This window comes from Eschrichtius robustus, chromosome 10 (assembly GCF_028021215.1).
Source record: "Eschrichtius robustus isolate mEscRob2 chromosome 10, mEscRob2.pri, whole genome shotgun sequence".
Classification (NCBI taxonomy): Eukaryota; Metazoa; Chordata; class Mammalia; order Artiodactyla; family Eschrichtiidae; genus Eschrichtius; species Eschrichtius robustus.
This window is the reverse complement of record NC_090833.1, coordinates 107,349,288-107,373,155: the sequence shown is the minus strand read 5'-3', so window position 1 is coordinate 107,373,155 and position 23,868 is coordinate 107,349,288. Positions and strand designations below refer to the sequence as shown.

The 23,868-nt window shown below is 38.8% G+C and overlaps 1 protein-coding gene across 1 annotated transcript in view; it reads right to left on the bottom strand.

The window, feature by feature from the left end:
• BNIP3L (BCL2 interacting protein 3 like) overlaps window positions 1-22,033 on the bottom strand; it is a 28,675-nt gene extending 6,642 nt beyond the window's left edge. Inside the window, exons 1-5 of the mRNA XM_068552912.1 lie at window positions 21,848-22,033; window positions 14,361-14,544; window positions 10,497-10,569; window positions 4,318-4,421; window positions 4,050-4,199 (exon numbers count right to left, since the gene is read on the bottom strand). Of these exons, the coding sequence (XP_068409013.1) occupies window positions 4,050-4,199; window positions 4,318-4,421; window positions 10,497-10,569; window positions 14,361-14,544; window positions 21,848-21,947 (611 nt within the window). The 5' untranslated portion in view covers window positions 21,948-22,033. The remainder of the gene's footprint in view (window positions 1-4,049; window positions 4,200-4,317; window positions 4,422-10,496; window positions 10,570-14,360; window positions 14,545-21,847) is intronic.
• Between the last annotated feature and the right edge of the window lie 1,835 nt (window positions 22,034-23,868).

Sequence of the window (23,868 nt, the reverse complement as noted above, 5' to 3'; positions counted from 1 at the left end):
CGAATTCTATCAAACATTTAGAGAAGAGTTAACACCGATCCTTCTCAAACTCTTCCAAAAAATTGCAGAGGGAGCAACACTCCCAAATTCATTCTACGAAGCCACCATCACCCTGATACCAAAACCATAAAAAGATATCATAAAAAAGAAAATTATAGACCAATATCACTGATGAACACAGATGCAAAAATCCTGAACAAAATACTAGCAAACAGAATCCAACAGCACATTAAAAGGATCGTACACCATGATCAAGTGGGATTTATCCCAGGGATGCAAGGATTCTTCAGTATATGCAAATCAATCAATGTGATATATCACATTAACAAATTAAGGAATAAAAACCATATGATCTGGGCTTCCCTGGTGGCACAGTTGTTGAGAGTCTGCCTGCCAATGCAGGGGACACGGGTTCGAGCCCTGGTCTGGGAAGATCCCACATGCCGCAGAGCAACTAGGCCCGTGAGCCACAATTGCTGAGCCTGCGCGTCTGGAGCCTGTGCTCCGCAACAAGAGAGGCCGCGGTAATGAGAGGCCCGCGCACTGCGATGAAGAGTGGCTCCCGCTTGCCGCAACTAGAGAAAGCCCTCGCACAGAAACGAAGACCCAACACAGCCAAAAATAAATAAATAAATAAAAATTAAAAAAAAAAAGATTCTTTCTCTCTCAAGATTCTATGAATATGCAAATATAATTTAAGTCCACTGCTTTATATTTTAAAAAAAACAAAAAACCATATGATCATCTCAATAGATGCAGAAAAAGCTTTTGACAAAATTCAACACCCATTTATGATAAAAGCTCTCCAGAAAACGGGCATAGAGGGAACCTACCTCAACATAATAAAGGCCATATATGACAAACCCACAGCAACCATCATACTCAGTAGTGAAAAACTGAAAGCATTTCCACTAAGATCAGGAACAAGAGAAGGATATCCCTCTCGCCACTCTTATTCAACATAGTTTTGGAAGTCCTAGCCACAGCAATCAAAGAAGAAAAAGAAATAAAAGGAATAAAAATTGGAAAAGAAGAAGTAAAACTGTCACTGTTTGCTGATGACATGATACTATACATAGAAGATCCTAAAGATGCCACCAGAAAACTACTAGAACTAATCAATGAATTTGGTAAGGTTGCAGAATACAAAATTAATGCACAGAAGTCTCTGGCTTTCCTATACACCAACAACAAAAAATCAGAAAGAGAAATTAAGGAAACACTTCCATTTACCACTGCAACAAAAAGAATAAAATACCTAGGAATAAACCTGCCTAAGGAGGTGAAAGACTTGTACTCAGAAAACTATAAAACACTGATGAAAGAAATCAAAGATGACATAAACAGACGGAGAAATATACCATGTTTTGGATTGGAAGAATCAATATCGTGAAAATGACTATACTACCCAAAGCAATCTACAGATTCAATGCAATCCCTATCAAACTACCAATGGCATTCTTCACAGAATTAGAACAAAAAAATCTTACAATTCGTATGGAAACACAGAAGACCCCAAATAGCCAAAGCAATCTTGAGAAAGAAAAATGGAGTTGGAGGAACGAGGCTCCCCAACTTCAAACTATACCACAAAGCTACAGTAATCAAGACAGTATGGTACTGGCACAAAAACAGAAATATAGATCAATGATACAGGATAAAATGCCCAGAGATAAACCCATGCACGTATGGGCACCTAATTTACAACAAAGGAGGCAAGAACATACAATGGAGAAAAGACAGCCTCTTCAGTGCTGGGAAAACTGGACAGCTATATGCAAAAGAATGAAATTAGAACACTACCTAACACCATACACAAAAATAAACTCCAAATGGATTAAAGACCTAAATGTAAGACCAAACACTATATAAAACTCTTAGATGAAAACATAGGAAAAACAGTCTTTGACATAAACCACAGCAAGATTTTTTTTGACCCACCTCCTAGAGTAATGGAAATAAAAACAAAAATAAACAAATGGGACTTACTTAAAAGCTTTTGCACAGCAAAGGAAACCATAAACAAGACAAAAAGACAACCCTCAAAATGGGAGAAAATATTTGCAAATGAAACAACAGACAAAGGATTAATCTCCAAAATATACAAACAGCTCATGGAGCTCAATATCAAAAAAACAAACAATCCAGTTAAAAAATGGGTGGAAGACCTAAATAGACATTTCACCAAGGAAGACATACAGATCGCCAAAAGGCACATGAAAAGATGCTCAACATCACTAATTATTAGAGAAATGCAAATCAAAACTACAATGAGGTATCACCTCACGCCAGTCAGAATGGCCATCATCAAAAAATTTACAAACAATAAATGCTGGAAAAGGTGTGGTGAAAAGGGAACCCTCCTGCACTGTTGGTGGGAATGTAAACTGATACAACTACTATGGAGAACGGTATGGAGGTTCCTTAAAAAACTAAAAATAGAACTACCATATGACCCAGCAATCCCACTACTGGGCATACACCCTGAGAAAACCATAATTCATAAAGAGACATGTACCACAATGTTCACTGCAGCACTATTTACAATAGCCAGGATATGGAACCAACCTAAATGTCCATCAACAGATGAATGGATAGTTTCTTTTTAAACGAAATTGAGTTATTTGTAATGAGGTGGATGGACCTGCGAGTCTGTCATACAGAGTGAAGTACATCAGAAAGAGAAAAACAAATACCGTATGCTAACACATATATATCGAATCTAAAAAAAAAAGAAAATGGTACTGATGAACCTAGTTACAGAGCAGGAATAAGGAGGTAGACATAGAAAATGGAATTGAGGACATAGGGTGGGAGGGGAAGCTGGGGCAAAGTGAGAGTAGTGTTGACATATATACACTGCCGAATGTAAAATAGCTGGCTGGTGGGAAGCAGCAGCACAGTACAGGGAGACGGGATCAGTGCTTTGTGACCACCTAGAGGTGTGGGATAGGGACGATGGGAGGGAGGCTCAAGAGGGAGGGGATATGGGGATATATGTATGCATACGGCTGATGCGCTTTCTTGTGCAACAGAAACTAACACAGTACTGTGAAGCAATTATACTCCAATAAAGATCTATTTAAAAAAATAAAAGACATCCCTGAAAAATTAACGAATTGCAGGTAAATGTGGGGTCAATTTTAGAAGGAAAGAAAAATGCTGTCAATACAAAGAGAAAACAGTAGTGACCCCAGCCAGCTTTCCAGTTGCACTCAAGGACTACTTGATAAAATGGCATATTTTCCCATTTGGGAAAAAGAAATGCTTACATCAATGCCAACTTTATACACTAAAGATTAATTTACTTTAAAACTCAGCTTATCTTGAGTAATTTATAAACAACAACAACAAAACCCAAAAAGAAAAATCAAATATAGAAGAGCTCTCACTTTAAAATGAACATTTAGGGTAGTAAGTCATATGAACAACTTATTTTCAAATAAGAAAAAACTCTACTCTTAAAAATGCTTATTGGATAGGTATCCCCCGCTTTTCGAAAGTTTGCTTTTCATTACTTCGCTATGTAGGTTAGACCTATGTTAGTACCTGTTTTCAATAACTGAAAGAAATTCGAAGAGGATTTTCACTTGTGTAAAAAAAGGCGCAAAGTGAACAGTGTTCAGCGCTGGTTTTGCAGCGAGCTGTTACAGAGGAAGCGCGCTCCGAGCAGTGAGAGCGCCTCCCTCCCAGGAACCACACTCAGCATCCAGCTGCCGTAGCTTTGAACTGCATCTGTGAGCATCTGTGCTTTATCGCGATGTATGTTGTGCATCAGTTGGCAAGATGTGTCCTAAGGTAATTGCTTCTTTGCTTTACACCATTTCAGCTTACGGAAGGTTTCATAGACATGCTCTACTTTCAGAGAGCGGGGGAACCCTATATACCAATAATGAATCGACTTCAATAATTCTTTTAAGTTCACCCCACTTGCGCTGAAACATTAAAAGGACAACAACACAAACTGCTTTCATGTATATCTTACAGCTGGAAATAAAATCTGTGAATACAATGAATGGAAGAAACTTCAGGCACTGACCAGTACTTACCCTAGCCCCAAAGCCAAAACATGGGAAAGGAAGAGAGATGGAATGAACACCTTAAGAAATTCTGCAGAGAAAATCCCCCCTTTCTTCATGGCTCCACTTTTTCTCATGCTTAAGGAAACGGAACGTTTAGGGTGCCTGAAGTGGAACTCCCTGGGGGAAGAAATGCAGAGGCAGGTGTCAGAAATGCATTTGCTGAAAATACCTCGGCAATTAGCAGGTCCACACTACATGCACTGTGTCCACTGAAAAGAACCATGTACTGACTTACTTAGGTGGAATGTTCTCAGGTCTACTGGACCAGTCGGACACCCAGTCTACACTTTTCTTCAAAGCATCCACTTCTTTCTCTCCTTCTGCAACTTCTTCTTCTGACTGTAAAGGAGAATTCACATTTTAAAAAAGGAGAAAAGGAAGACTGATCCTTCCTACTACAGAAGACAAATCTAGACAGAAAATATACAAAAATCGTAAGCTTGTGCATCAATAATTTTTATGTAAGAAAGATGTCATTTTTCCAAAAAGGCTGACAAAATGATCTAAGATCAGAGTATTTAATATCTTAAAAAAAACTTGAGTGAGTTTCACTGTTATGTCTAAACATAGAATATGAACCTGAGATTTGAATTATTCCTCAATTAAAAAAAAAGAATATGAATCTGAAAAAAGTATATTTGGGGATATAGTGTAACTAAAGTGTGGAAAACATTGATAATCGTTGAATCTGGGTGATACGTGTATGAAGGGCCATTGTAATATCCTCTTTACTTTTGTATGCATTCAAAATTTTTCATAATTAAAAACAAAGGGGAACATCAAAAAGTATATGCTAACAAATATAAAGTAATGAGAAAATAAATAACTGGGAGTTGGGCTGAGGAAGTAAACAATTTATAATAACTTAAAAAAACTAGTATTTATTAAGCATTTATCAAGAGACAAGCATTAGTCTAAGCACTTTACATGCATTAACCTTTACCTTACAACAATCCTGTAAAAAAAAGGAACTATTACTATTCCATTCCACAGATGAGGAATCCAAGACATAAATTAAGTGCCCAAGTTTCTATAAGCGGTAAGTAGCAGGGCCAGTATTCAAACCCAGGCAAATGGTCTCTATAGCCCCCACTCTTAGGCATTAGGTTTTACTCCCTAGAAGGAGATTTTTAGACAAATTGCTATCCAAACATTTTCCAAGGTTTATTCAAAACTACTTAAGCCAAAAGTTTTAAGAGTAATTTATTTAATACAGAGTAAGAACTGGACATCTTTTACATCAAATAAATAAAAAAAGTCCTCTTCCTTGCTAATGATAATAACCTAAAGTTTCAGGCTAAGAACAATCAAAATTTCCAATAGCTTCTCTTTCCACAGACCCCACAGGGATGAGAAATTCCTAAAAAATGACACAGCATTATTTATTCAGTTTTAAGGAATATAATGCTATGACCTCAAACCAAAGGGTCTCAAAGCTAAGAATTATTTTGATTTGTTATTTTGTTTGGATAGAATTGAAACTTTCATTCTTTTTTGTAGGTAGTTAGGAAAATTCTCTATGAAACAGCTGCTCCAGGAAGGTAGCTTCAGAGAATCTCCAGATATACACGGTCCCTTTTGCTATCAAACAGAAAGTAAAATCCCTGTGGATTTTTGCTACTCTGGTACTATCATTCTTACTTAGTTCTGCTGGACTTGACAAATACCACTGAATGACAATGTAGCCTTTAGGATTAAGCTTGTTCCACTGAGTACTGAGATTACTCAGAATCATGAGTTGGCTCTCTGGAGTAAATCTGAAAACACCCTAAATCAAAAATGATAAATTGTTACAGTTTCCTTATAGATCAGCCTGTGCCACACAATACCTCATTCAACACACTGCAGGTCACTTCTGTTCAGTTTCCAACATTGGTCTTAAATATCGCTTCTAAAACAGCTCAAAGATTTAGGTTTAAATGTGTGAACAAGCTAGTATTTCACACTTTCCAAAAGAATGAAAATATAATAAGATTTTATTCTAATTTTTAAAGATGATGACCTTTGGGCTATTATTAAAAGAAAAAAAAAAACACAAAACTTCCCAGATCAGTTTAGAATGCTTATCTTAAGAATAAGGATTGTAAGCTCTCCTCATTCACTACTGCCCTGTGCTTCCTTTTACTAATCTTAAATTTGCCAGCTTTAGGCTTTAAATTGCCTTCTGATTCTTGGAATTTCAGAATATGGTAAAAATGCACTTAGTCTAATGAAGTAATATTCATGCCTTTATCCAAATCAATAACCCTCGCTCCACACCTACATCTATTCAGATAGAAGATTCTGATCATTTCAGCCTATTATCATGGGCAGTCCCTTACCTTCTAATCACTTACATTTTCCTTCTCTGGCCCACCTCAAGCTCTCTTAGGTCTCTAAATGTGGATATTAAACTACATAGCACAGAACAGATAAACCACAGTTTTACAGGAGGGAAAAGGAAGACATTTTCAGTTTGTATCATCTTTCAATGACACCCGACCCTGTGCTGGCCTATTTGGTCCCAGAAACACACTGAAAAACGCCTCTGAGAGACAATCTACCGTCTATTTTCTGCTACAAAACTGACTCTTGAGGACCATCATCCTAAAAGTCCAGTTTGACAACTTTTTCCTAAATGCATTACACCTTAGGCTTCCTTGTACCATGACTCACCAGACATGTTTTAGTTCATTCTCATGACCTTGTGAGCTCTTCTGAAATCAATCCCATTCATCGACTTATTTTAGTAGAACAGGGGCCACAGGCCCAGACAGCCCTGGTTTCAGTCCTGACTCTATCACTTACTTGCTTTTGATCTTAGATAAGTAACTTAATTAAGACAAAGCTTCATTTTTTCCAATTCATTCATGGGCATTATGTCACCTCTTTCACTGGACTGAGAACATTAAAGTGGGAAAAAATTAAAAAAAAAAAAAAAATTAGCACCTGGAATATATCTAGTAAATATTAGCTCCTTTCCTTCCTCCTCCTAAAAAAGCTAAAAATGTCATATATTCCTCATGTAAACAATCTAAAAAATTCAATAAGAGCAAGTACCATTAAGTCCTTTATTAACTGTTTTTAACTGTTTCCTAACCCTAAGCTTCTTTCTAATTCATGAAAAAAAAATCCACCTTCCCAAACGCTAAAGTAATTAATTTTTAAATTATCATTTCTTCAATTAAAAACAAGCAATGTAAAAGGCTTTTTGAAAGTTCAAGTATATTATTCCTATTGATTTCTCTCTTACTAAAAGTCTTACTCTAAAGGATATAATGTTTTTCTTATAGGAGTTAGATTGCTTTTTCAAAAACGTAACCTGGTTTAAATTGACTATCTGGACTTCCCTGGTGGTGCAGTGGTTAAGAATCTTCCTGCCAATGCAGGGGACACGGGTTCGAGCCCTGGCCCGGGAAGATCCCACATGACGCGGAGCAACTAAGCCCACGCGCCACAACTACTAAGCCTGCGTTCTAGAGCCCGCGAGCCACAACTACTGAAGCCTGTGTACCACAACTACTGAAGCCCGCATGCCACAACTACTGAAGCCCGCGTGCCTAGAGCCCGTGCTCCGCAACAAGAGAAGCCACCGCAATGAGAAGCCCGTTCACCACAACGAGGAGTAGCCCCTGCTCACCGCAACTAGAGAAAGCCCGCTCGCAGCAATGAAGACCCATGCAGCCAAAAATAAATAAACTGATCTGACTGTTAGTATCATTTACCCAAGGCTTGATGATAGCCAGTGCTCTCCTAGGTACTTATTTCTGAATAGGGATCACACTAGCAATCCTATCATGATCTGACACAGAGGGCAAAATCTTCCATTTTCTCTCCCGAATTTCACAAATTCCTTGGGAATTCTAGGATGGATACAGTCCGCTCTACAATTCCACTTAAAATTCAATTCTCAGGTGAGCCTAATTGTACACGTGCCATCCCATGAGCCAGGACAGCTCTCCTCTGTGGTTATTAGTTATTAGGTAGATTATTAGGGGAGAAAGGTATGTGTGGAGGGGTAGGGAGGTCTAAGGTCAAACAGGCTTGGGAAGCACAGCTGGCCCTCAGCATCTGTGGGTCACACATCGTGAATATAGAGGGCTGACTGCACTACTCCAGTTTATATAATGGACTTGAGCAGCCTCGGATTGTGGTATTGCGGGGGGCGGGTCTTGGAACCAATCGCCTGAGGATACTGAGGAATGACTGTACTTGGTTTAAATCAACAGATTTCTTTACGTCGGGAATTGTCAAGAGCCTTTAATATGCTGCTAGGCACTGTGACTACTGGAGTGGGAGGGTGAGCGAGCCCAGAGGCTGCAGTCTTTCCCGCTTATTTGACTTCGGAACTATTTTATGGACCTTCCCATTCAGCAAATGTTCCTCAGAACACATTTTGGGAAATGCTACTCCGGATTTTCAACTTGTCTGTACAAAAGGCAATACAATGCAGACATCTTCCTCACGAAAGACTGCAGCAAAGAATTAATTTCATTTCTCCATCTTGGGATTCCTTAGTACACTTTATTCCCATGGAAACTTTATATTATATTCTCCTCTTTATTAGCTACAGCTTACTGCACATGACAAAACTGACAGACATAAGTGAGCAATTCCACAATTCCAGTCAGCCAACTTCCTACGTGACAGCCTTGCTACTACAAGTTTCTCTACAGTATAAAGTTCATCATAAAATAAATTAGTATTCCGTCCCATAGAGTTTCTAGGTTTCAGAAAACAGCACAAATAAAGCACAGTCAACACAGGGAGAAAGTGTGCAGCTTCCTAAACAGAAATAATACTGGGTGGAACCAACGTAACATGCAAAATATTTCCAGTTGCAAAGGGAGCCAGGACACTGCACAGTGACAACTCCACAAAACAAAGTTTCTGTTAGCATTCATTCAAACATTCACTCAACATATATTCTTCAAGTACCTTAACATGGGAGAAAAAAACAATGCCTCCTGTTCTCAAGAATTTGCACTCTTGGGCTTTCCTGTTGGCTCAGTGGTTAAGAATCTGCCTGCCAATGCAGAGGACACGGGTTCGAGCCCTGGTCCGGGAAGATCCCACATACCGCGGAGCAACCCATGCGCCACAACTACTGAGCCTGCGCTCTAGAGCCCGCGAGCCACAACTACTGAAGCCCGCACGCCTAGAGCCCGTGATCCACAACAAGAGAAGCCACTGCAATGAGAAGCCTGCGCACCGCAACGAAGAGGAGCCCCCGCTCGCCACAACTAGAGAAAGCCCGGGCACAGCAACAAAGACCTAACACAGCCAAAAATAAATAAATAAAATAAATTTATTAAAAAAAAAAAATTTTGCACTCTGACATTTGCAGGTGATCTGACACATAAATAAAGTCAAGGGCTGGCTATGAACATTCTAAATCATTAACGACAATTATTTATTTATCCCAAGTTTTACAATAAAAACCTTTGTAAGCTTTCAAAACTATATCCATCTATATTTCCAACAATGTCAACTCCTAGCGAAATTATATTTAACTTCTTTACCTTAAGGAATCCTGCATAATTTAGGTGAATTTTGTCTCTAGCTTGATTTGATTTCAGACGCAAAAAAGTTTTCACACCTGGTTCTACAACAACCTTCCGTTTCATTTATTCTGTGAGCTTAAATAAGACATGTGCCTCAGTTTTCTATTTATAAACTCAAGAAACTAGCCTGGAATATTGGAATGACACATTATAGACAAGAATTTCCCAATTCTTTTAGGACCCCAAATTCTTAGTTGTAAAGGAGCATGACGACCACAGCAGCAAAAATTCCAACATCAGAAACTGAATAACTTAAAATGGCTTCAAAGTATTTTTCTAAAATTTTTATTGGAGTATAGTTGATTTAAAATGTTGTGAATGTTGTGTTAGTTTCAGGAGTACAGCAAAATGAATCAGTTATACATAAACATGTATCCACTCTTTTTTAGATTCTTTTCCCATATAGGTCATTGTAGAGTACTGAGTAGAGTTCCCTGTGCTCTACAGTAGGTCCTTATTAGTTATCTATTTTATATATAGTCGTGTGTATATGTCAATCCCAATCTCCCAATTTATCCCTCCCTCCCTTCCCCCCCTGGTAACCATAAGTTTGTTTTCTACATCTGTGACTCTATTTCTGTTTTGTAAATAAGTTCATTTATACCATTTTTTTAGATTCCACAAATAAACAATATCATATGATATTTGTCTTTCTCTGACTTACCTCACTCAGTATGACAATGTCTAGGTCCATCTACGTTGCTACAAATGACGTTATTTCATTCTTTTTTATGGCTGAGGAATATTCCATTGTTCAAACTATCTTTTAAAGTCTTCATATTCTTTACTATATTTCAGCAAAACAGACTTAGAGATTTGCATTTTTCCTAATTATCTAATGCAAATCAGAAAAATAAACATACACACACACCTGAGAGCTATGGTCCCTGCTGGTGTGCATTTCCACATCAAACATGATCTGCCCATCTTCTTGTGGGGAAGGGCTAGAAGAGAAAGACACATTTATAGCCATTAGTTTTAATTCTCATTTTGTCAAATAAATTAGCCTCTACTGGAAATTAGAAAATTAAAAGTTATAGTGGTATGGCTTTGAAAAAGCAGCAAATCAGAAAGTATACCATAACCCCATGTAAGAAAAAATGAAATTGAGCACCCTTACTCCCAAATGTTCTAGAATTTTTCAGTGGTGATAAATTCCTTTGCAATGATAAATCTGCAACGGAAATACTACCTAAAGATACAAGACTGTCACATTTTCTTATTTTTACTCTTTTTCCAATAAATGTAAAATGATCTTCAAATTCAGAAACTCTAGTTTGGGGTTCTTTTTCTCAAAGTTCTTTCATTGTTAAACAATTCACCAGCTATTCTCAAAGTGTGAAAGCAGCTCTTAACGACTCTTTCGAAGGGTCTTTGAGGTTAAAATTGTTTTCATAATACTATCAGGATTTATTTGCCTTTTTCATTCTCATTTTGCCATGCGTGTAGAGTGAAAATTTCCAAAGGCTAAATTATGTGTAGTAGCACAACAGAAAGAATGTATAAGCAGGTGAGAATCCAGCTGTTTTCACTTAAGCCAGATATTAAAGAGATTTGCATAAATGTAAGACAATGCCACTATTCTTACTAATTTTTTTGGTTATGGAAAACAGGTAATTTTTGTTTAAAAAAGTTACTTATGTTAACATGTAATAGGCTTATTGTTGAATGAATACATATTTTTTTAATGTTCTCAGTTTTAATTTCTCATATAGTAAATATCAAAATATATAACCCACAAAAACAAAAGATCTTTGGGGTCCCCAATAGTTATTACGAGTGTAAAGGAGTACTGAGACCAAACAGTTTGAGAACCACTATTTTACTTATTTTTGAAATACTGACTTTGAGATATTTCAGAGTGAATTATATAAACTTACAGCAAGTGATAACCTTTAACAAGTACAAGATATATTCCCAGAACTATAAAACTTTACAGATAAATTTTTAGACAAAGATACATGGTCACAAGCTGTACTTGATACAAGAGATGAATACAATGTGCTAAGTGCTATTCTTAGCTTCATCAATGATTCCTTGTGTAACCACAGCGAGTCACCAGGTCTTTCACTACACACCCCACGTCTCCAAATGTAAACTCAAGTGGGCATGAAGGATGCTCCAGGCTTAACTTGCTCAAAGGAATAGATACTATCAACGCTGTCAAAAGCATGTGTACAATGGTAATATACAGAGATGCTGGTGAGATTGACTGGAAAGTAAGTAAGATCACCAGTCTTTGACTATTATAACTGACATAGGAGATTCTTAAATGGGGGAAGGAAAAGTGAAAACCTGGTTCCATACCAAACCACCATATTACTGTATTTAGAAAATTTTTGTCTTGAATGAGAAATCTCAGGCTATAGCACAGGAACCAAGTAGAACGAGGGACTCTTGTTGTCCTCAGTGTACTGTTATTATGCTCATAACACTGTTGGATTCACAGCCAGAGATCAAGTTAAGGACCAGCCTTACAGAGCCATGACCAGGTCAAGGCAGCAGAATGACCAAGTCAAAAATCCAAGACAAGCACAGCTCTACTTTACACTCTTCTTACCACTGGCACCAAGCCCACTTAGACAAATACTCAACATTTCACTGGTAGACTGATCCATTTGGGATGCATTATTATCCTGGCTCACGTCAGGATCAGCTGGGGAGCTTTTAAAATTTTCTCATGTCTCGACAACAGAACGAGATTCTCTAGGGACGGGGTCTGTGCACTGGTATTTTTAAAAGCTCCCTGGGGGAATATAGTGTGTAGGTTGGAAACTCCTACAATAGGCTGGAGCACAAAGCAAAACACATAGGGGGTCTCTTCTAACAACCACCACAGTGACAAAAATATACTGACAGAATAATTTTTAAATTTTTAAATATGTATGAAAATATACATAAATTAGCTTGGGGACGAATAGCCAACAATCCTAAAACATTTCCGCCTACAACAAGCACTGCTTAACAACCTCAAATCTAGAGATGTTGGCAATTCAGATGACATGAACTGTGAAGACATTCTTAAATGTTCAAGTGTTAGATATCCCAGGAGAGCATTACTGAGCTAGAGTTCTAGGCCTCCCCTGAGACGTGACCAGCAACCCAGAGCCTGAAGATGTGTAAGCAGAGAACAGGAAAGTGTCCAAGTGCATCTGCCACATCTTGATTCACATGTTCAGAAACCTAACTGAAACATGATCACGGGAAGATGAATTCGTGTTCGATCACAAGTATAACTGCAACCATACATGACATAAGATGACCAGAAGGGCGGGCAGGCGATTTTATCTCCGCTCAATGACAGCACCAAGTGAACAGCAGGTTAAGGGACTCACCAGTACTTGAACAGATAATAAAAGGCTTATCAACAAGCCCATAAGCAGCAGAACACTTCAGAAACCCATCCGTGAGTCTCACAACATAAATGTAACATAATATAAACGTGATTCTCAAAAACAGACTAATGTCGCAGCTCCCAGAATTGGTGGCAAGCTGCTCAGAGAAGAGCACCTGCTCTGCTTCTGCTCATGACAAGAGCCATCCCGGCTCTTCAGAAGCACAGGGACACGTGAGTGATGTGACAGGGAGGTGGGCGTGCCAGAGAGCCGTCAGACCAGTCCTCTGCGGCCTTGGTAACATCAGTGGATCGTAAGTCATGCAGGCACTTCGAACATGATTTAACTCTTGATTCTCCTTTTCTACTTTTTCTGATAAGAAATAATATGTACCACACACACTATTTTTACCAAGTATAAAAATTTGGAAGAAGACAAATGGCCATCATTCTATCCCCTAGAGATAATCACTGTTTACATTTTTAGATGTCCCCTTAATCTATTTCCTGTGTATCTGCATTTTCTACATGGCCAATAACAGTGAACTCTTAATTAGCCAGAAGATCATCCAGTACCCCAGAATGCTAATACTATGGCTGTCACTGGTCTAAGAATGTTCAATATACCACTATGTCATTTAATACCTAGTCCCTCTGGAAAAAAGAGAAGCTTGTACTGAAAAATAAACTAACAACTCAGTTTCATTCTCCTCATACGTGTCTGTATTCTTAACTCTTTCACCGTATGCAGTCCTTAATTGAAGAATGTCTCCCCAAGCCAAATATAGAAAAACGAGGTCTGAAACAAAACTTCCTCTGAGCTCTAAGGAAACGCAATGGCCGCCTTCAAAATTAACTATCTTTACAGATCTTGGTTGGTGCTTCCACTGTGCAAATACGGCTATAAAACAAGCTGAATCAACTTGTAGTTCCTGCGACTCAAACATTTCCTGAATGTCTACTATATACCAGCATCATGACTGTCAAGGGTACAGAGGAGATGAAACAGGAAGGATCCCTGCCTTTTAAAGCCTCACAATCTAGAAGGGAGGACAGAGATTACAGAGGTAACTGTATTTGAGGCAGAAAAAGAGCTGTGAAAGGACAAAGGAAAATGGGAGAAAGATTAATTCTGTAAGTAAACATCTATACCGCTGACTTTTAAACTAGTAAACATCTGAAAACGACACAATCTGACTAAGGAAACTGATTTAATCTGAGGAAAAAGTCGGCACTCATGTCCTTGTCAATTGGCTATCTGATTTAAATTCACATGCTGCAAGAAATCGGGAGTTGTAAATTTTGTCAAATGAAGATGTAAGCAATTTATTTTTTCTAGTGGGAAGTAACCTCGCAACCCATCCATTTCCAGAATTCCACCAAAACGTGGATCTCACTTACCTGTCGCAGTGAGAACTGCCTCTTGAACTGCTCTGTCCGGATTCATGCTGTGCATCCAAAAGAATCTTCTCCATGTCTCCATTGTGGATAGAGGATGAGGAGGGTACGTGTTCTAGCCCCCCATTTTTCCCATTGCCATTATCATTGCCATTGCTGCTATTCATGGGGAGCTCCACCCAGGAACCTGTTGGACAAGTCAGATAACTGCAGTTAACCACAGCAGAACAGGAGTCCCTCATGTGCACACAGCATGTGAATATGGTGAATTCAGATAAGAATTCTGGCTCGCCTCAAACCAAATGCCAAAGTGTTCTGAAGAAAATAAACAAGGAGCAATAAAAGTCTGAAAATCTATATAGTTCTGTTCCTGAAAGAGCTCGTGCAATCAACTGATTTAGAAGAAGCTGGACCTCTAAAATGAGTATCTCAGAAGATGTGTCTTTCAGCCAGTTTTCTCTCTGGTTAAAACTTAATTTGCATACAATAAATACTTTACTGAAAAATTTTAGGTTGCTTTTCAAAAAATAAACAGCTACTTTATTACCAGACAGGGTACTTACGTTTAATATTTTAATTACATATATATTTTTTCCACAGTCTACCTCAGCTATTTAGTTGTATCCTCTCCATCTACCTCAGCTGTTTAATTGTATCCTCTCCACCTGTATTTAGAAACTTCATAAAGGTCATCTAAGTATGTTAACAACTGTGCCTTAATTAGCACAAACAATTGAGATGTTCCTGGAGAGGGAACTTAAATCCAATCATCAGCATTTCAATATGTGTGCAAGTCTGGAGCATAAAATGAATGCAGCTGGCTCTTAACTAAATCAGGCGAGAATGCTTAAAAACCCTTAAAAAAAGCTTTATCCCTCTCCCACACATTAGCTTCTTCGCTTCCTTTATGCCTCACTCTTTCTACTTCTCCTTTCTCTACGCACTAAACATACCTTGCAAGCTTGTCTTTTCTCTCTTCTCTCCCACAAGTTCCCACTTTCTAGGGTTTTCATGAAGCCTTGTTGGTTTGGGGCAGAAAACCAGGCATCTGCTATGGGCAACACTGACGTTGCCTCAGGCGAACAGTCAAAGAGGGTGGAGCCACAGGAAAGGATGGGGCCCTGGTAATTTGGACTGGTCTTGAAAATATTGGCTCCATGAGTTTGCTGACTACATGAAGGTTCTTTAATTCTAATAAGCATTGACAACAGGAGCCAATAAACCAACTTCATAACAAAAAGAGAATGGTGTGTTTTTTTTTTCTAATTTCCATTCCTTACAACAAATTTTGTTTTAGAAAACATAACCAAGCAGGTTAGTGGAGCCATTTCTCTAAACTCCAAGCAGAAGTGTTAGAGAGAGCTCTGTGGCAGAACAGTCTTCCATCCGTAAATCAGAATAACAGGCTCAAAGCCTAAAATGCACTCTAAATGAGATGACCGCTAATCCAGACCCAGAAGTGAACTCAACATCACCCGTCTACAAGAAAAGCTCAAAGGTAGCCCTGGTTGGAAATCTGACTCTCCCACTTACTATGACTTTCCGAGCTTCAGTTTCCTCATTTGTAAAACAGAGATGATTACACAATACCTTCCCCCCAGGGTTGCTGTGAGGATTAAATAGAGCAACACGGTAAAGTGCCTAGTAAACAGGAGATGCTCATCAATACACTAGTTAAAAGAGCTGATATTTGTAATGTACTCAGAACAGCGTTTGCTCCATGGAAGTGAAGTCACCCTTTCCCTCCTTCCCCTCCAAGGCGGCCCCAGTGGCCGTCAGAGTCCCATCATCACCCCCGATTCTCTGGGACTGCACTGCCAAACAACACAACTCCATGACATTTCCATGGTCTCATTCTGTCCACACACAAAAATGGACACAGACTAGGCAGTACTCAAAATGGATGAAGAAATTCAAACAGCAAAGCTAGTAAGATAGATCTAACACTGAAGGTCATTTACCTAAATACTTGTGGAGTGCCTCTGGAATGCATAAGAAATATACCACGAGCATCCCTAAATTTAGAGCTCTACAAAATACTTTAACTGAAAAGAGCGACAGAGAGAGAGGTATATGATGAACAAACTGGTTTTTTCCTACTCCCACTCTTTCTAGGACTGTCTAATTTATTCTACACCAGTGGGACCAGTTCTTGTACAGAAGCCCAATGTGAAAAAAATAAAAGGCTGGAGGTGCTCTGGCAGAAGCAGAACTAAGGAACCAGGAGTTCTAGATGGGTCTCCGTGGAAGCCAGTCTTCTCTAAAATACAACTAACGTTCACTTGAAGCAGCTGATCAGAGAGAAAAACGGCTGTTAACAATATCAGGTTTTCAAAACCTTGCTTATTTGAAGGACTTCCAAACCCATATCTAAATTCTACCTTCTACATTAAATATACGTAAGTAATCATAATGTAGGAACTTGAGGAGACTCACCCAGAAAAGCTTAGTGAAAAGGACCTGTAATTGCCTTAACACCCTGTAACGTAACTGCAGGCATCTCTACTCAAGGCAGACAATACCTATCGGGCATGTATTAGCATAGTGGCTCAGAGCACAGACTGAAGCCAGACTCTCCTTCTACCTTCTATCACGTCCAGTTGTCCCAGACTCCCCTTCTATCACATCAAACTGTCACAGCCTAGACAGGTCACTTAACCTCTCTGGGTTCCAGTAACCTCTCCGTTCCAGTTTACTCATCTGTAAAATAGGGATAATAACTGAGTCTACCTGAAGGTGATCAAAAGGTACAAACTTCCAGTCAGGAGAGAAATAAGTCCTGGGGATGTAACGTACAACACGGTGACTATAGTTAATAACTGTATTGTGTATTTGAAAGAAAAGAGAGTAGATCTTAAAAGTTCTCATCATAAGAAAAAAAATTTTTCGTAACTGTGTGGTGATGAATGTTAACTAGACTTACTGTGGTGGTCATTTCAAAATGAATGAATAAATAAATAAAATCATTATTTTGTACACCTGAAACTAGTATGTTATATGTCACTTACACCTCAATTTAAAAAAAACACACACCGAATGGTTGCCTGCACATAGTGGAAAAAAAGGAAACAAACACCACATCTACCTCACAGGGTTGCTGGGAGGACGACAGGAATAAAACACAACGAAAAGTTCCGAGTACATAACAAGTGCTGTGTTAGTTACTATTATAATTATACTAAGTATCTTTTAAAAACATTTCTTACTACAAAATTAATGCATTCCTTGAAAATGTAAACATCAGTACATGAAGGAAAAAAATTGATACCTCTCCTCCCAACCTCTCATTCCTACTCTTAAAGACAACTACTTTTAACAGTTTCATATGTAGACTTCCAGAGAATACTTTGTTTTTTGTGTTTCGCTTTTGTTATTACAAATAAAAACAATGCAATTGTACTATATATATTTTTCTGTAAATAGTGTTTCTTACCTAACAACTTGTTGATGTCTTTCAATGTCAATATATATTGCCTTACTTTATTCTTTGGAACTGCACTGCATCCCATCATAAAGATATACCATGCTTTAACTATTATCCAAATGGCAATGGTTAATCATCACCCAAATGATTGTTTCTAATATTCTGTTATTACAACCAGGACTTCCATGAACATTCTGCTGGGTAATCTGGCAATACCCATTAAAAGCCTTAAAATGGTAGATTTCCTTTGACTCTTAATTCTGTTCCAGTAATATCATCTATGGAAATAATCAGTTCTGCAGAGAAAGTCAGGACATAGATATCCATTAAATGTTTACATACTTAAAGCAATTATACTCTAATAAAGAATTTTTTAAAAAAATTTTAGATCTGAAAAAAAAAAAGTTTACATACTAGCTTTATCTTTTGCGTAAAGTGGAAAAAATCAAACTTATCTTTCTCAATAGTTGAACTACACATACATTTTTCTCATCTCCTAGTTCATTCCTGATTTATAGCCTCAGAATTTCTTGACGTTCTAACGCTACCAATCCTCACAAAGTCCCTTTTTACTTAGAAAGGAAACAAGACATGAGGACTGTGCTGTCCAAGCAATACAATGAAGAAAAAAAATCTCAGAGTGAATTCCCTTCCTAATAATTAAGCTTTAAAATTAAAAACTGGAGGCTCTACTATATTAAAAGACTACTTACAAACTAACAATGGTTCTCTTACGCCAGGTGGTACACATACACACTACAGGAGCTATTTTCTAGTTTAAGTCTGAGAACTGCTAAGAGGATTCAGAGATGCACGCTTCTACATTCTGTAATACAGTTCTTCGTGAAGGTTGGTCCAATAATTGATTGCATTCATGACTGTATGCTGTATTTACTCTCTATAATTTTATAATCACCAGTTCATCCTCTTGCAAGGACAGTGAGGGAATGGGGGAAAGGAGAAAAGGAAAAAGAGTATTTCTCATTCTTTTCCCAACTTTTCAATTCCATGTGTAACTCATCCTAACCGGGGCTAACACATTTCATTATGTCTTATTTTCTTTCCTCAAAACATGTACTTTATTTCAAGTACCTGATGCTGGAATCCAGACTAAGAACATTCACTAACATTTTTCTAAAAAAACCAGTATTATAAGGCATTGGAGTTTCACGTGTCAGCCTTAAAAGTCTTCTTGCCATACTGAGGAAGAAAGTACATCATAGCTGTAGATATTTAAAAAGATAAAAAAGGCTGTACTAAAAAAAAAAAAAAAGAAAAAAAATGGCTGCACTTCCTACGTGAAACAATAACAAGAATTTTATTACTACCATAATTTTCCTCATATTACCTACTGAATTTTATGACATAAATGTCCAATATTCTTAAGTAACTTGATAGTTTTCTCTAGAATAAAACTATCAACTGGAAAATATCCTTTTAACTTTGTAGGTAGTTCAGATATTTGTCCACTAATTTGTAATGAAAGCGAACAGTTCCCATACAAGGATAAACTTTAAAAAAAAAATCAAAGAAAGGTTTCATTATTCCAAATATTTCAATAATTTTCTATTAAAACTTTGACCCCTGAACTAAAGATAAAATCCCAAGCCAGAGATAATCTGTACAATGAGTTCATCTCCTGTTTTTCAGAGTTGTGCAACTTTACGCAACAAACAACTTCAACTTATCAGCAATTTGGATAGTATTAGATGCCTGAATAAGTTGTTTTGCTCAGTGCCCAAAAATCACTTGAAGGAATCAATAAGGCTTCTTGTTTTGTTCAGTCCAGTGTTGTATAATGAGCTAAAAAAGAGTAAAAGGCGAGAGGAGCGTAATGAACATGGCACTTATCTGAAAGCTTTTCAGTAACATTTAAAAGCAGCTCACCCTAGCTCAAATAAAATACTTTCTATCTAGCAGATTTCCCAAAGCAACATTTTGATATCACACACAGGCTGAGCATTCTTGCACTTCTGTAAGAGCTAATACAAACGTAGCAGTACCTGATTGCCAAGGACATCAAAGACCTCAGGGGTCTGTCAGGACACAGAGGAAAACCATCACACAGAGCTCAACCCCATTTTTCTGTTACATGGTCAAAGGAAAAGAAAAATTCCTTTGCTTTCTGTGAAGTCGGGTACACGTACTAACCAAACAGCTAACTTGTAAGTATCATAGGAAAACTGGAGTACAATTAAGAAACAGTACATTAAAAAGAGATCGATAGGCAGGTCACCTCTATACATTGGGTGGCATAACACTGAGAGAATAAGAAACACACATAATCAGGGGATTGTGGGCCAATGAAAAGAAGTGTCCTGAAAGCAACACTAGATCGGGTGAAAGTAAAACCTCAGCTCTAGGACCTAGCCTGCCGTGAACTTGGACAACACACTTTACTCTAGACCTGTTTGTTTTTTCTTTTTTCTATTGAAGTAGAGTTAATTTACAATGTTGTGCTAATTCCTGCTATAGAGCAAAGTGACTCAGTTATACACATATACCCATTCTTTTTTTCTGTATCTTTTCCATTATGGTTTATCCCAGGAGATTGGATATAGTTCCCTGTGCTATACAGTAGGACCTTGTATTTTATCCATTCTAAATAGACCTGTTTCTCTACCAGTAAATAAAAGTGGACAGTTATCGCTAAAGTTTCTTCCCGTTCTAAAATCACATGGTTCTAAAAATAGGTAATTAATTTAAAAATGCACATTAATATGTGAAGCAAAGAACATTAAAACACACAGACATTAATCTTAATTTACTGTGGGAAATAATATCTAAATCTTACATTCTAGAACATTAAGACACTTAAAAGTTTTAAAAAGTCAACATTTAAAGAATCACCTAATCAAAAGATGGAGCAAGAAAAATAAGCAATGAAAACATCTTCTGAGGACAGGAACTCTCTTCCCTAAAATAATTGTTAGGCCACGCTGGAACACCTCCCTCTGATGAAAGACCTTGCAGTGCCTTTAAATGTCATTTAAGCATCCAACTGATTTTTAAACGACTTCATCTGGCCATACGCTAACTGTCCCAACCACCTCTTTCAAAAGGTAAATTACAGGAAGGTTAAGGCAAGAACCTTTCCAAGACTTCCAGAGAGCTTTAAAGGCAACAGGGAATCACCTTAGAACAAGATGTCTAAACACCAGAATGTTAGCAAAAGCAACCGTAGTTGGTCGTAATTCGATACTGCCATTAACTTTCAACCGCCCCAGTGTACCAATGTATTTTTAATCCCGTTTCTGAAAATTCATTGCCCCAGACTCCGTGATCTGTGCAACCTTGGATGGTTCAAGAAGCTGTTCGTAAGCAGGTTTACAGGACACACAACCCCAATGTTAAAAAAAAAAAAAATTACTTGAGCAACTCTGAAACATCTTTAAAAAAAAGTAGTATAGCCTCCTCACCGCCCCCCCCGTCACGTGATACAAGTAACCACTAAATTACCAAATAATTCTCCTGGCCAGCTTGTGCTGACAAAGGAACGCAACAAGAGGGCTCACATTTTGAGCCCTGGGGGAAGGCCGACCCAGTGAGGTGGGGTCAGCCGGGCTTGGCCCAAGGCCTGCCGCACACTTGACCTCCCGCCCGTCCCTCGCCCGCCCCCTCCTCTCGGTCCGCCGCCCGCGTCCATCCCCTGGCGTCCCCGCCGCACGTCCCCATCCCTGCCCACGTCCACTTGGCGGCCCGCTCCGCCCACCCTCCCTCCCCGCGCCTCAAGGCCCGCCCCTCCACGCCCCGATTGGCTCCGCTCAGGGGCCCACCACAGGTGGGATCCGCTCGACCCCCTCGTCTTCCCACCCACCTACCCTTCCCAACGGCGAACCCAAGCAGCCCCCCACCCAAGACCCCAGGAGGGAGCTGAGCCAGGTCTGGAGGAAGACAGGAGCAACTCCTCCTGACAGGTGACGGGAGCTGTCAGTCATCCGCACATCCTCGGCCTTGACCAATGGGCTGCCTTCTCCTCCCGCTCCCCGCGCGGAGCTGGCGGCAGCGGCCCGAGCAGCTCCTCCTCCCCCATCCCCTTTACCGAGCCCGCCGGCCCAGCACTCACTGTTGAGGCCGGCTGGTGGGGGCAGAGACTGTTCACCTTCCTCACAGTTGTTGTTGTTGTTGTGCGGGGGCGGCGGCTGCTCTACTAAGTGAGACGACATTGTCGGGCGGCTGGAAGAGCTGCGACCGCAGCAGGACCGTCTCTGGTTCTTGGGCAGCAACACAACAAGCCGAGTCCCCCGCCCCCTTTTCTGCGCCTGCGCAGTCCCTCCCCTGGCCCTGACGTCAGGACCCGCCCCGGCCACGTGATGACAACACAACAAGCGACGGGGCGGGGCGGGGGCGTTCCCAGGCGAGCGACAGACGTGGAGACGCGGGAGTCACGCTGACGCGCGCGCCAGGAATGAATTCCTGCGTGTCATTTGTACCGGCCGGATGGAGTGAGGTATGCGGCTGTAAGTGGGGTAGAGGATGGGGAGACGTGTGTAATGAGGAAGTGCAAGGCCCTCAGGTGCTGGCACGCAGGTCTCCCACACCTACAGGACCAACGTTATTTTATCCAATCCGTGAGCATTTCTTTTTTAATATCTGTAAGGACTCAGTCTGTAATAGGTATCGTGGTGACACAAAGTAAGCAAAAGTCCCCGTGCCTCCCCGTCATAAATCTAAAATAAAGCTGGTGGAACACTGACACGCCAGTGAACAATGTAAGGCAGGCCAGACTTTTTCGTTGTTAAACAATTTAAAAAAAAATTAATTACAAACAACACGCAATCATTATTTTAAAAAAAGGAAAATTTCAGGAAAACATAGAGAAGAAAATAATCACCCATATCCCATCACTTAACCCATTTCTGGGACTTGACATGGCAAGCCATGTTTCGTTTACGTGGGTGACAGTGAACTATGTTCCTAAACGCTCCACCTACTTCCTCTCTCCATGTTTTTGTCGTTTCCTTGGTTTCATTTATGTGTGACATCTATTTTTCTCATTTGTCTTTTAACCTTGTTTCACTTTGCTGAAGTTAAAATTTTCAGGCAATGAGATCTATTATTTTTATATGGCTTGGGAATACCCTCACACCTTGATTTTGAATCTACTCCCTAAAATTTTTTTCTAATTTTCTTATAGGTTTAATTTTTATGTTTATACCCCTAATCCATCTGAAACTTATTCTTGTATGTGTAAATTGCTTAACTTCAGTTCTTCCCAATTGACCCAACAGTATTTATTAATTTTTAAGTCGTCCTTTCCACCCTGATTTGAAATTGCACCCTTATCACATTCTAAATTCCCACAAAAATGGGAGTTCATTTCAGGTTTCTCTACAGTAGCTCTATTAGATAACTATTAGAGAAAGTTTGTTTAAAATTTTTCTTTGACTGTTTAATTACTCTTCAGATGAATTTTGGGGGGATAACTGACATACAAAATTGTCTTCCATTCAGACATATCCCTCCTTATTCTATTTTTATTAAAAATTTTAAAAGGTGTTCTTTAAAAAGATCTTAAACATTTCATAAACTTTTTTTGAGTTTTAGTATAATCTTATACTCATTTTTTAAAAAAACGTAGAAAGTTTCCTTTTCTATGTTCTTAAGTAGGTAAAATTGAAATTACTTTTCTGTTTCCCTTAAGGAAACATCCAGACCTAGTGGGGTTTTTTTTTTGCGGGAGCGGGTAGCTCTGTTTCTGTAGGATGTTACCTTTATTTCTTATGTTGTGTTATTTGGACGTTATTTTCTCATGATTATATTACCTAACGGTTAATCTATTTTATTGGCTCTTTTAAACCCAGTTCCTTCTTCCTAATTGTATGATTCTTAAATCCTTTTTTATAAGCTTAATTGAGATGTAATTCACATACTATACAATTAATCCATTTAAAGTTCACAGTTCACTGTTTTTGTTATATTCACAGAGTTGTGCAGCCATCACCACAGTCTAATTTTGGACTTTTGTCACCCCCAAAAGAAACCCTATGCTCATTAGTTATGTCTCATTTTTCCTAACTTCTTACATTTGATGCTTATTTCATTCATTCTTTCTTTATTTGGGTATTTAAGAATTTTTCCCTGGTC